The following is a 14,902-nucleotide window of genomic DNA, read 5'->3' as shown; positions in this document are numbered from 1 at the left end:
ACTCTCACTACAAAAATGGTGACTGCATAAGATATTGCATGTGCTAATTAAAATGGTAGATATAATTATATGTTGCTGTATTTTATAATGCCAAAAAATACCTATTTCTGATTTTTTTTAAGAATTTTATTTTTAACTGATAAATAAAACCAGGGAGATTATGTATATTTTCAGGGTAAAGTGCAATGTTTTGATATTTATAAGCCTTGTTCAGTGTTTTATTCACGTTAAATATGCTTTGTTTTCTTAATTTCTGTTGTTTTTGTTTTATTTTGGTTTTGGTAGTACTGAGGATCAAATCCAAGGATCCTGTGCATGGTAAGCAGGCAGTTTACAAATGAGTTACAATCCCAGCTCAGCATTAAACACCTATCTCTTGTACATTTATAATATCCTCATGTAGCTCTTTTAAATGTACAATACACCATTAGTGCATCATTAGCACATCAGGACTTCTTAACTCCTAACTGCACTAAATGCCTATTGGTAGGCTTCTTCCCTTCCCTTCCCCTCCTCCACAGGCCTCAGCCTCTGGTAAGCACTGTTACTACAACTTTTATAAAGTTCTTTCAGATATGAAGTAGTCTTTGTGCCCTTCTTTATTTCACTTAACATAAGGTTCTATCTGTGTTGTCACAAACGGCATTTCATTTCTTTTGATGACCAAATATAACGTGCTGTGTATAAGTGCCATACTTTCCCCACGTTTCACGGGTGATCGGCTTGGTTCTGTTTCTTGGCTGTTCTGAGTACTGCTGCAGTGAACACGGTAGTGACCTATCTGTTTCTTTCCTTTGGATGAGTCCCTGATAGTGCAATTGGTGGATTGTGTTCTTTCTTAAGTTTTCGAGCGATCTGCACACTGATTGGTTTTCATGACGACCGTACTCACTGTGCTACTAATAGTGGCCGAAGGTTCCCGTTTGCCCGCACTGTCTTCAGCATTCGTTATCGTTCCTCCTTGTGGACAGCCATTCTTAATATAATGAAATTATGTATCATTGCATTTTTTTGTTTGATGTCATCCCATTTGCCTTCCTTTGATGCCTCAACTTTTAGTGTTAGAGTCTTGTTTTCAAAAAAAAATCCTTATTCAATTTTAATGTTTTTAATTGAAAAGCTGTATTTAGAAAACATGTCTACAAGTAGCTGCAATCTTGAAGTAGGCACATTTCTGTGTGGCTGTGATACTCTAGATTCCTGCATTTTCTCATATTGAAACACTCCGAGGAGATCAGTCAGCTATAGACACAAGAAGTTTTGGATAGTGACATTGTTATCCTTAGAGAATGTAATACTGATAATATTTCGGGGGGAATATCGATTGATTGGTACATCAACATAAATAGAATTTTTAAGGTATGATCATATAAAAGTTTTATTTTGCACATAAAATGCATTGAACCTTGAAATAGTTCAAGTGGAAAACCAACCCTCTCCGTGTCCGTGGCCGTATCACTTTCATGCATTTCAGCAGAATAAGTCACCAGAAAGACTAATAGCCAAAAGTTGAGAAAATGCAGCTAGAATGATTAAGGAGCTGAGTGGAATTGATTTCTAAGGAAAGATTAAAAGAACCATGTATGTATAACTTGGCTAAGTGACAACCAGAGCTGGAGGCAAAGAAAACTGTCTATAAATATTTGAAGAGTATAAACCAGGCATGCAAAACCCAATCTAGTGTGAGTTCCGAGTAGAAGCTTTCTGCACTGAGCACTGGCCAGTCTGCCTCTTGCTGCTGCTGTGGAGAGCAGAGAGGTAGCCCTGCACCCTTCGCTCTTCTGGACAGTCATTTACTTAGCAAACACACTGCTGAACTAAGGGCAAGACACACATCAGGCTTGATGGGCCCTGCCTGGTCTCAAGGAAGTTGCATTTTTGTTTTCCATATGTCCAGTCATTAAAATGCTTAAAACACTGTATAGACCTCATTCTTTTAATGACCTTGTTTCATAGTGAAAGAAATGGAGAGACCAATGTTAAAGAGTAATACATGTACATTTCCTGGAGATTGGCTTTGTCACCTATTCCTTCAGAACCTGATAATGGAAATGGGTCAGGATTTCCTTTTTCAAGGCGTCCTCACACACAGTTTGTCCTTGTCTGTTGTAAACAACAGAAGAGCACGTGAGTCTGAATATAGTGCAGGCTATCCCAAAACACTTTCATACTTGGCTGGTGTTTGGATAAGTAATAGTCATATTGGTGCCAGAAGGACTCTGCCTTGCACAGTTTTTTGTTTTGTTTTGTTTCTTGAGACAGGGTTTCTCTGTGTAACAGCCCTGGCTGTCCTGGAACTCCTCTGTAGACCAGGCTGGCCTCAAATTCACAGAGATCCTCCTGTCTCTGCCTCCTGAGTGCTAGGATTAAAATTGTACATCACCACGCCTGACTTGCAATGCACACTTTTGAAGGCAGATTTACTTTTACTTATTATTGCTTAATGTAAACTGTGACAATAAAAATTTAAGTAAACATTTATAATTTGAATAAGAGAATTTCACTTTTTCCAAGTTAGATTTCTTTTAAATATCTGTCCCATAACAGTATAAATTATGAATTTATATTTTTCAGTTCAAAGTTTAGGGAAAAATGTAATTGTTATATTCTAGTGCTTTTTTTCATACTGTTAATGAAACAGAACGATGCTATAATAGACATGTACCTGGTACATAGTAGGTACTCCACATAAGTCAGTTGTATCTGAGTTACAGGTTAAATTTAAAACTGAAATAACTGTCTGCATGGAACTTTATGCTGTTTGAAAAAAATACCCCTTCCCTACTTAACAGTGATTTTGTAAAATAGTGAGCATGTAAGCATCAAGCCGTGATTTGTGGTGTAACTAGGGTTTCTTTGCCTTGTTAAGGACCAGAGTTGTTCTTCCCATTGTAAGCTGAAATTCTTCAGAGTACTGACTTTATCTTTTTTATGACGTTTTAGCACCAAGCTCACTGTAGTTACTTAACTGGGTGCTTGTTCGATCACAAACAAGAAGGATCCATGATTGTGGCTGCTGGAATCAGCCCTGCCTGCCAGGGTCTCCCTGGAAATATCTTTTATCGTTGCTTCTACAACTGATGGCTACACACAGCCATTCTGGTGCTGGATTAGTCAGTGCCTGCTCCCTTTTTACACTGTTACTGCTTCTGTTTTTCTTGATGTTGTTGAACGTGATTTTGATTATTTGAGGCCTCTCACAATCTAGATTGAGGGTGCCATTGCTGTCAAAGATTTCTTACGTCTAGATTAATAATTTTCTCTTTGTGTTCACTGCCCCATGGAAACAAGGAAGAAAAAAAATAGTACTATACTCAAGAGAGGCACAGATCGTGTGTTAAATGAAAGAAACAAACATAATGAGGATGAGAACCATTCTCAAAAAACAATAATGGTAAATTTTATAGCACTGATTCAGGGAGATAAGAATCAACTAGGAAAAAACTGCCTAACCAAACTGCTTGCAGAAAAACTGGACGTGATTCCTGGCTTGAAATACAAAACATTCTAATTGAATCCTACAAAATGAATTAGATATTTTTATATAAGCCATACACACTGGAGCAGTTAGAAGGGGAGAGAAATTGGGTGTCACATTAATTGGTATTTACTTTGAAATGCATTTTGGGTTATATTCAATAATTTGCACTTTGTATGAATTTAATTAGATGCTATGTGCCCCAGGTTGTATTTCAGATGAAAATGGGGGAGTTTTTGGCAATAAGCAGTTGTACTATGTTATCAAACTGTTTTAAATAAACTAGACAAAATGCTCACTTCTATGAAGGACAGAATTGGAATCATTTCATCATTATGATGATAATGTTTCAATGTGGAAACGATGTTAGCTATGTGCTATTTAAGTCCTCAGAAATTAGCAGAGGAGTACAGGAAGTCCCCTCGCAAGTAAATGCACATGTAGAAAGAAATGGTGGTCGACCTCTGTGCTTGCAGGCTAACCCTTCAGGGAACACTCCACAGCTCCCTGGGTTGTCTTACAATTAACTTTTTGATTTAATAAGCTAAAGGAAAGAGAGAACTTCCAACAAGCTGTTCAGTGTAAAATATTTGAATAAACAAAAACTTTCTTGTTGTTTAAATAGAAGTAAATTAGCTTGATAAACACCGAATGGGGAAGTGTAGAAAAAACTTAAAAGTAAGCTGTTTGTTTTTGTGAAGAACCAAAAAGTAGTTGCAAATGTTTTTGCCACTAATAAACTTGGAATTGTTCAGTGTTAACAGTCATATCAAGTCATACATGCAGAAATTCTGACCCTGAACACTCAGAAGTATTTGGGTAGGATTTGGGTAAGCAGTACAGTTCCTTGGGTATTTTAAATTGTAAAAACCAATATTTTTAAAAATGGTGGTTTTGGCTGTTAAGACAGTTCTGTCTTTAGAAGTGAGGGTGACACCATGTGTGTTTTCATGATTTGTAACAGTAATTGGCACTTGAAGATACTGCTGACCTAAAGGTGAGGAGTTTTATGTAACAACTACTTGTGTAACATGGAAAGAATGTTCTACCAATAGCAGCTAGAGGTCGATTTTTAGATACACAGAAAGGAACTTCCTTTTGTATTACATTGTATCTGTGTGTGCTTCTGAAACCTCAAAGCCCACCCTGGTGGTCCACTTCTTTTAATAGGCCACATCTACCTCAACAAGGTCACTTCACATTCGGAGAATGTGACCTTGCTTGTGGAATGGTGACGTGCTTGTGGAAGTCAGAGGACTCTTGGAAATGGCCGTTTTCTTCCTCTGCCTTGTGTGCTTCAAGAGACTGAAGGCTATAGAGCTTGGTGGCGGGTTCTTTTATCTGCTTAGCCTTCTGCCCGCCCCTTCTTTATTAAAAATAGCAAACATTTATTTACAGATTTATATTTTGCAAACTACTTACACTTGTAATGTGCCTGACATATAAAAATAGTCACTTTGAATATGCTTTATATTTAATTCAAACTCACATTCAGTAAGCTGTTTTCATGTCCCTTATCCTATTTAACCTCTCAGCAGTCTGCATTAAGTATCCATCATCCCATTGTTAACAGGCTCAGAGATTCACTGACTTGCCCAGGGTAGCCGTCAGAACTCATGTCTGTACCCACTCCCGCCAGATCACTCCTCAGCCCTCACCTTCTCAATCCAGGAAGAAATAAAACTTTTTCTTCTTTTTTATTTGAACTGTTTGGACCAAATGATTGATTCTTGGCTCGAGAACAGTGAGGGGGAAAAAGAGATTACTTTCTAGGAATCTATGAAGTGAACAGACTCACGTCTTTGGTTTTTCCTGGGTAGACAAATATGACAATTAGTCCAGTGAAGGTCAGATGAAATTTTAGATGGTGTTCTATGTCTAATAATTGGACAAAGCGGTTTTTCTTTTCATGGATTAAGGAACAGAAAAGTAGGCTTCTCAGGAAGACTTAGCAGGTGAGCGGCTTGACGAGGAATAGCTAATGTTCTCATAGGTGAAGAATACATCACCATTTCACCTGTGTCCATGACTTGGCAGAGACTGCTTGGAAAGTAGACATGGGAGAAGGGTGGGAGAGTGGGCAGTGGGGGTAAAAAGCAGCTGGAAATACTTAGAATCCATAATGAGATAATTAAGACTAATTAGCCGGCCCTGTAGGCAGAAAGCAGCCCATTAAGTCCAGATCCAGTTTTAATAATGTACCTGGCTTTGAGGGTATAGTCCAGAGCTCCCTGGGGAGTAGAATACTCGGGGTGAAACTTGTAGGTTAGGTCTCTGCACTGTATAATGTATTTTTCTTCTAGAAACTAATGTGAGTATTGTGGTTTTCTAGAACTTCAGAGAGCCTCAGTTTTCTCATCTATTAAATGGAGATACTTAGAGTATTGCCATGCAAACTGAATGCCTACTTAGTAACTATTAACTAAGAAAGAAACACTTATTGAAAGTCATAAGCAAATCACGACGGACCTCAAAGTGAGGCAGTTTCACTACTCTTCCTGCGTCTGCTTTCCCCACGGATGACACTTCCTTGCGATTCTAAAGTACCCTGCCCTGCCTGAAGTCACAGACATCTCAAGAGTGACCAGAGCTCCTAATCAATTTACAAGGAAACTGGACTGGAGCCAGATTCCGTCTTTTTGAAGGACTAGCCAAGCACATTCCTTGAGACCTCTGCTAAACAAAACTTGAGGACTGTCATCTTACAACAGTGGACTTAGCAGGACCCGTGGAGGTAGATGGACTGAGACCACGGATTCTGCTGGGATCACCCACAGCTACTTGCCTTTAGTGGACTATTTTCTGTACTCACTCTTGTCTTACTCTTTTCTTAATTTACCTCAGTTTGGACTACCAAACTACAGGCAAGTCTTTATGTACTGTGTTAAATTCTTATTACTTCTATAACAAATTGCCACAACTTAATAATTTAAACAGATAAAGATTATTTCATAGTTCTAGATGGCAGATGTCCAAAGTGGGTCTCAGTGAGTTGAACTATGGTATTGGCAGTGCTGTGGTCTAGATAGTCTATCTTCCTGCTTCACAGCTTCTAGAGATCCTTTCCCCACCCCCAGAACAGTTGGCCTGGGCTCATGGTGTTGTCCTTATGATTCTCTCCCACTTTTAAGGACTCTTAGGGCCAATTGGACTCATCTGAATAGTGCAAAATAATTTTTTTCTTCACTTGTTTTGACAGGGTCTTTTATATTGTTCAGCTGGACTAGAACTCATGGTAATCCTCCTGTCTCAGCTTCCTAAGAGCTGCGATTGAAAGTGTCTGTCACCGTGACTGACAGATTTTTCTATTTTAAAGACAGTCTTTAATTTGTCTTTATTAAATAACTCAAAATACTCACATGTTCCCATGTTAGAATTGTATCCATCATGCTGACATCACAAATGCCAAAGCATTTCATAGTGTTTATCGTGCAGCATATACTTAGCAGCTGGTGGCTACCATCATTTATAATTACTGTAATTACTTGTTACTTGTCTCTCCCTGCCCACTTTACCAAGTCCCCAGTGATCCAGCCACTGTCTGCATTCAAATTTGAGGAACTCAAAAGATTGACAGTATGTCTGTATATATTTCAAGGCAAGAAGGATAGACTCAGATTTTCTGTCATGGCAGTGGTTTTCTTTTCTTTTTAGGATGTAGTGCCATAAAATTGGCTTTTCTTAAATGTACAATCCAAGGGTATTCATCATATTTGGAATATTTACAAGGTTGTATAACTATCACCATTATGTAATTCCAAAGCATTCTCATCCCCAACCCACCCCTTCTACTGACAGCCACTTAATTGTTTTCTGTCTCTATGTCCTACAGTGAACATTGAATATAAATGGAATTATAGCCTCTGTGTCTATCTTTAACTTAGTATAATAATTTTCAGGCTTATCTGTGTTTCAGCATATATTGATACTTTTCCCCTTTTGATGGTTGAATATTTCTATGTATGTACACACATGCATATAACTCATCTACTCTTCGACTTAAATAAGCAGTTACGATTTGAAATGTTCCTACCTTTGGCTATTATGAAAGACTGCTGCTATAAAAATTTAGGTTTTGTTTAATTGAGACAGGGTCTCCTCTGCGACCCAGATCTCCCTGGACATGGAGGTCCTCCTGCCTCTGCCTATGGAGTGCTTTGTTTACAAGTGTGCATGGTGCCGTCGGCTTACAAGTTGTGGTGGTTAACAATGCCTCCAGCTGCTTGGAGTCCAGTGGCAATTCTGCAGCTCAAAAATAACTGCCAAGCCCTTGCACAGTGCCTGTCTCACCATACTGTACTGAAACCCATGGGATTCAGTTCTTAGCTCTCAGAGCAGGAATCAACTATTTTAAACTCACCGCCCCTCCAATTTAGTGTTTAGAGGTTGATTGCTTTTGGGGAGGTTTTGTTGGTTTAGTTTGGATTTTTGAGGCAAGGTCTCTTGGAAGCCAGTCTAGCCGCACACTCGTTATGTAGCTGAGAGAATCTTAAAACTCCGTGATCTTCCTCTTAACATCTCACAAGTGTCCAAGGTTTGAAACTGCGCATAACAATAAATAAAATGCACTAAAAAACAAGTATTTGGCTGACAACATATTAAGAAAGACCCTATTCTAAATGTGTTTTCTCTAAAACATAAAAATAATATGGAACATATCATTGAAATATATAAAAATAATAATTTCTTTGTTCAACCATACCCCCAGAAACCTAGGAAGGTGACTTGTTTGGTGATGTCCTAAAAGCCAAAAAAAAATTATCTTTTCTTTTTATGGGTGATGAAGAACTTAAAATGTGTATTAATATAATAACTTACCTTTCATATTTGGAGATAGTTTGTTAATGAGCATTTTACCTATAAATCATATTAGTTTTGTGACCTACTAGAAAAAAATGTCAACCTTATTATTCATAAGGTCCTGACATGTACATTTTACATAGTAAATATATGACTACATCCTTGAATTTAAAACTACCAGACAGCTCATATTTCTTCTTTTGCATCAGAACCAATAAATGGTACCTCTGTAGACAATACAGGGGAGGGGGAACTCCTTAATGGATGCTGATGCAAGTAACCAGTTTTCCAACTAAGGCAGTAAAACATAACCATGCAGTCACACAGGAAGAGCACAAAGCACAATGGAGACCCTACTGATGGCCTCTCTCGGCATTGGCCTAGGGATTCTACTTTCCTCACCAGCACCAAGATGTTTCTTGTCTTCTGATTTTTCAACTCCAAATTCAAGATTCTATGTCACTGACTTCACCCCATCAGAGATATTGGGGGAGTTCATATTAAGATCTGAACTTAAAAGCAAACAGATCATCACCAGCACTTATCAGCCGGGAAATATTTGGCAAGCTACATAATTCTTTTGGGCATCTCTGTTCACATGTAAAAACTGAGATTGTATGATTTCATGGGATTGTGAGTTCCAGCAGTTTGTTGAATATAGTAAGAGCCATGAGCATGTTCTTTGAATAAACTCAGGACCGACTTCATCCAGACCCTATTCTAAATACTGGAGAGACAGCTGCCGTCAAAGCGGATCACGTTCCTCCCCAGAAAGGTTCTGTTCTCATAAAGGAGACAAATGATAAGTGTGTAAAAGGCCCCAGCCAGTCACAGTAACTCCAGTGAGAACAGGAAAGCAGCTGCAGGGTGACGGTGGAGGGGGTCGGTCACTTGACACACAGTGGGCAGAAAGGCCTGTGAAGATGTTACGTAGAGTCGCACTGCTGCTCACATTCCAACTGTATTTTGTTTTTCACATTATGAAATCTGTGGGGTTTTGTTTGTTTGTTTGTTGTTTGTCAAGACAGGGTTTCTGTGCATAGCCCTGGCTGTCCTGGAATTCTCTCTGTAGATCAGGTTGCCATCAAACTCTGATTCACCTGCTTCTGCCTCCCAAATGCTGAGATTAAAGGCAGTCAACCACTGTCACCCAACTGAAATCTTTGTTTTTTAAAATTTGTATTAAAATTTAATTAAAATATAACTGTATCCCTTCCCATTTTCTTCAGCCCCTTTCATGTCTCCTCTCTCAAACCCTCCTGTATCACTTCCCACTCCCTCTCAAACTGATGGCCTCTTTTTCTTTGACTGTTATTGTTAGACACATAACTCTATATACACAGGACCTGCTGAGCCCATTTAGCATGGCATATGTGGATATGAGTGAATGATCTTAGTGCTGACCACTGAAGGGTCCCATCCTTATAGAAGCTAATTCTCCCTGTCTCAGCAGTTATTAGTTGCCTACGGTTTTTTGTCTAGGGACGGGACCTAGTCGAATTGAGCCCTTCCCCATTATCATGTCTGTTAATATTGTCATTACTCAGGTCTTGTTTCGGCAGCCATATGATTGATGTGTCATGAGTGTACCTTCCCTGTTATTTCTGAGATTCAGTCTCCCTGGTCCTCTGGCTCTTACATCTCTGTGCCCCTTCTTCCTCCATGTTTCCTGAGTCTTGGGTTCAGGAGTTGTTATAGATATTTAACCGAGCTCCCATGCTCTGTTATCTCTGCATTATGCCCAGTTGTGATTTTCTGTAATGGTCTCCATTTACTGTAAAGAGAAGCTTCTTTGAACAGAGAATGCTACACTCATCTGTGAGTACAAGGATAAGCTTTGCAATGCGAATAGGAATTTTGCTGGTCTGGTGCAGTAGAATAATAGCAGGTTCTCTTCTCAGATCTGTGACCTCAGATTTCTAAGACAAGGAGTGGTTTCCTCCCTTTTGAGTGGGCCTCAAGAATTTTGATTCGTGAAGTAGATGAAATCTGGAAGACTGTTTTATCTGTAGCTCAGAATATAAAGTTGGAATGCAGAAGCTCTGAATTTATGTTTGTTGTGAATAAACATCCCTTTGCGTTGGAAAAGTCTAAGCTTTGTTGCAGAGCTTCATTCCCAAAGGAAGGGTATTTATTGGGAAGGCAGGCATGTGGTCGCACTTTTATTTAATTATCATCATCACCTCTCTACGTCCATGTTGAACTCAAGACAAAAAAAAATGCTAATGGATGTCATTTATGAAGTGCCAGCAAGGGGAGGTACAGATGCTTTGTCATTTAATCCTCACAGCTAACTTTATGAAGTAAATATTGTGTCTCTTAATTACAAATGAGAACACTAAGGCTTAGATGCCAGACAGCTAACAGTGGCAGAGCCAGGACTGAAGCTTAGTTTCGGAGCATCCACTAAAGACTGGAAAGCCAGTCCCCTTCTGCCTGCAAAGATAATTATCGCTGTTTTATTAATAATCACTTTTAGAAAACACTTTATCATAGAGGAAAATTGTTTTTAAATTCAATGTACATGTATAGTATGTACCTAGGATCTGATAATGTTCACTTCTACTATTTGCTAGATTGGGGTTTTGTTTTTCCTAGAGTCTTTTTTGTGTTTGCTTTATGGTGGTAATGTTTGAACCCATGTCTTTCATACAGGTCATACAGGCTGGGCAATGTTGCTACTCTACCACTGAGCTACCTGCCCAGGCCTTTTTTTTTATTTATTTATTTATTTATTTATTTATTTATTTATTTATTTATATCAAAATTTTTTTTCTTTTTTTTTTAAGAAAAAGAAAAAAAACAACTTTGGTATAGCAGGTTTTCAAGTGGCTGGGCCTAGCATTGAAATCCTGATCCCCCACCCCTTCTTCCAAGTGCTAATCTTACAGACCTGGACCTTTAATCTGACCTGACTCAGGACTTTGGAAATTTGCTGAAACAAATGTTTTCCATTCAAACACAGTATTTCCCTAGTAACAGAAGGCACTGTTTTCAGAGCTAACACTGTAATACCAGTACATATATACCATTGGTATATATGAAACATCTATTTTGCATGTATTTTAGCATTTAATTGTAACACAAATGAATAATAAAAACCTAGAGACAGCTATTAGGGTTCAACCTGAAGATCAGAAAAGCAAAGTAGCCAAGCCACTAGAGAGCTCTTACCTATAAGAAATCCTGATGAAAAGAGAACTAGTTCCTGGCTTATATTCCTCTCTAGTGCTAGGATTAAAGGCATGCGCCACTACCACCTGACTTCTGTGGCAAACCAGTGTGACCACTGGCTCTAAAGATATGTACCACCACTGCCTGGTCTGTTAGACTGACCAGTATAGCTGTTTTTCTCTCTGATTAGCAAACAAGCTTTATTTATTAAAATACAAGAAAATTTCACTACATTTAATTCACTACAGAAACCTTAAAGATAGTTTCATCCTTATTTTATAGATGAGGAAGCTGAGATTCAGTGATTAGTAAGACACCCAAGCCTAAATAATCTGTGGCCAAGGTCAGATTCCTGAACCTATGTACTGCAGAGCATTGCATCATCAACTGGCACCCACACCGTAGCAGCGTGCCGAAGCTAGGGCCAAGATAAGTAGCCAGTGTAGGTTAGTAGTTAATAATTGCACATTATCAGTTTCTCTCCTTCAGTACAAAGAGCCTTGATCAAACGACGATCATATCATGTACGTGCCTACAGTATTGATGGTATTATTAAATGTCTGATTAAAAATCAGGGGGACATGAAACAGAAATAAAAAGGAAGGAGATAGAGCCCTGTATAAGGCTTAGGAAGGGTGTGGCCATCTTTAGATGGCATCTTTGAATGCAAGCCTTGAAAATAACTTATGTGACAAACGGTATTGGATATGAAGAATGATATGATCACAAAGCCATATGACAGAGCAGAGATTATCAATTGGTCTGCCTTATTATTTACCCATGACTAGAACACCAGGAAAGATTCTTTAACTTTTGTCATCTTTTTGTGTTCTCTATTCTGTTGGACTCTAACGAGAAATTATATAAGTCTTAAGGGGAGAAGGAATCAGGAATCATAAAAAAAAAAAAAAAAAAAAAATTGATCAGGGTCAACCAGATCAGCCGCCACTGAAGAAGAGTCAAAAGACCCATCATTGATCTCCTATGTGTTGGGGGAGGTGGCTTGGACTTCATCATCTGTACCAGGATGAATACATCCATTTCTCTAGAGTTGACAGGCATCTGAGTCATATGGAAAGCTGCTACAACAGTTGCTGTTCTCTGCCCCAGAAATTATGACACAGTAGACTGGGTCTGAAGTGGAGCCTGGAAGTTAGCATCTTATAAGCCCCAGGTAATGCTCCTGCTTCTAGAGCAAGTACCAACCATTAAGGACCACTGGTCTCTTCTCTGAGGTCATTTCCTACCAGATGCTGTATTTTAAAACCACCATTAGCACAGAAATCAGAAGATCTGAACCATATAGCTCTCTTCTAAGTGGGACCTTCAGCAAAACATCTAAGCTTTTTCTGTTGGCTCATGAGCAAATGGTTTCCTGTGGCATAGGATGAATGAGAGGCCAATCTCATTTCAGAGAAACCAATTTTGAAAAGAATAGTATGCAGATTTTTAGTGTGTGGAGATTCTGTTTTGACAGAATTCTTAAGGAAAATATAGTCTACCTTTCTATAAGAAATTTATGGGAAATACCTCGTTTTATTCTTGTTTGTAATGAACAGGATCATGGAGAACAGTTGAATCTAAGTAAACCATGAGGGGCCCCATCCTTTTGTCATTTATTGATAAGTTAATCTTTAAAGATTTGTATTTGTGTGTGTGTGTTTGAGGGTGTTGGATCCCATGGAGCTAGAGTTCCAGACAGTTGTTAGTTGTCTGATGTCAGTGTTGGGAGCAGAACTCAGATCCTCTGTAAGAGCAGCAGGTGCACTTAAATACTGAGCTAGTTATCTCTCCAGCCCCTGGAAGTTACGTTTTTAAAGAATGTAAATAAAAAAAGAATAATAACTTAGAACTATCTGAGCACTTGAGTCTGTGAGCCCTTTGGGGCCTTGGCACCAAAAGAGAGAAAAAGAGAAAGGGGGAGACTGTTATTTTTTTTTTTTTTTTTTTTTTGGTTTTTCGAGACAGGGTTTCTCTGTGGCTTTGGAGCCTGTCCTGGAACTAGCTCTTGTAGACCAGGCTGGTCTCGAACTCACAGAGATTCACCTGCCTCTGCCTCCCAAGTGCTGGGATTAAAGGCGTGAGCCACCACCACCCGGCAGAGACTGTTATCTTTAAAGCCTTGAAAGTAGGGAAACTCGGGGGCTTCGAGGTGTAAAGATGGTGGACATGCCTAAGGCATGAGTCAGTTAGAGCCAGAGTATTGTTGCTGTTACATTTGATATAAAGGACAGAGAAAAAACAAAATATTCAATTCAGTGAACCAAAGCGCCAATTGTGGCATGAGTGGTTATGCAGGCTGACCTCTTCACAGGGCCATTTCCAAACCTGAATGAAATACTCAGTGTTGAAGCTAATAGACATTAGCATACATTTTAAACCATAGTGACCCTTTTGTTCTACAGGTGAAGATGAGGATGAATTTGAGAATTTTATGCTGCCTCTCACGGTCTCCTTTGAAACAGTTTTGCAAATATTTAACAACAACTTTAAACAAGAAGAAGTAAAGGTGAGTCTGTTTCCTCCCATGAAGAAATACAAGCATTCTTCCTCAGTGCCTCACCCCAGCAGAGAAGGTAGCTGCATATATGTCTGTTTGTGTATATTCTCAGGCCCACGTCTCTAAGTAATACACTTGTGAGATGAACGTTAATAAAGTAAGCCCTTTTCTAGTTCCAGATGCAAATGAGCTGTGAGGTCAGCAGTGGCTTAAGACAGTTCGTTCATGGTGGGATGGTGCAGATTTGTCTCAATGATGCTCACTGTGATAGCACAGTTCTCGGGGGCAAGCCACTTTAAACATTGCTGCCTCCCATCCACCCTGCTCTGTGTGTTCCACATATCCAGAGAGAGACATGCATACATGCTAAAACCCTACATCTCTGAAGATTTTTTAAACAAGAATTTATATAAATCAGCACTTTATTAAATGGCTAGGCATATGTGTATAAATAGGAGCCGGCCTTGAAGTGTTGCATTCTTAAACTGAACAAAGTGATTAGGATAACTGATAGCTAAATAAGGCTTTATGTGCCTGTGGGAGCCATATTAGGATTGATTTGACAAGTCAGTTCAGCTGTGGCAACAGTCATAATATCTAAGACAACATTATGTTTTATTAGTAAAATCCTTAAGTGTAGCAAGCTGTTTGTGACAAAACAGCCCCATATTTTAACGTGGGGGGATGGGAAGCAGGCGCTTTGCCAAACAGAAATAGTGTCTCCCGAAATTATGCTGTATCAGAGATATATTAAATAGATTTGCACTGATTATTATTTTGAAGAATAATAAATGCAGTCCAGAGAAGTAGGACCCTTGTTGGTGATGCCCTAGTCACATATTGTTGTTTGAAATAGGTTGAAATACTAACCCTCATTTCATGGCTTCTCTTCTCTTGCTCCTTTCCCTCCTCCCACGCTTATTCTTTCTCTCATACACACACACAAATAC

General features: G+C 38.9%; 1 protein-coding gene across 1 annotated transcript in view; it reads left to right on the top strand.

Moving 5' to 3' along the window:
• Ranbp17 (RAN binding protein 17) overlaps positions 1-14,902 on the top strand; it is a 329,913-nt gene that overhangs the window by 233,277 nt on the left and 81,734 nt on the right. Inside the window, exon 19 of the mRNA XM_057775288.1 lies at positions 13,858-13,961. Within this exon, the coding sequence (XP_057631271.1) occupies positions 13,858-13,961 (104 nt within the window). The remainder of the gene's footprint in view (positions 1-13,857; positions 13,962-14,902) is intronic.

Source organism: Chionomys nivalis, chromosome 7 (assembly GCF_950005125.1).
Source record: "Chionomys nivalis chromosome 7, mChiNiv1.1, whole genome shotgun sequence".
Taxonomy (NCBI): domain Eukaryota; kingdom Metazoa; phylum Chordata; class Mammalia; order Rodentia; family Cricetidae; genus Chionomys; species Chionomys nivalis.
This window is presented reverse-complemented; position numbering and strand designations above follow the sequence as displayed.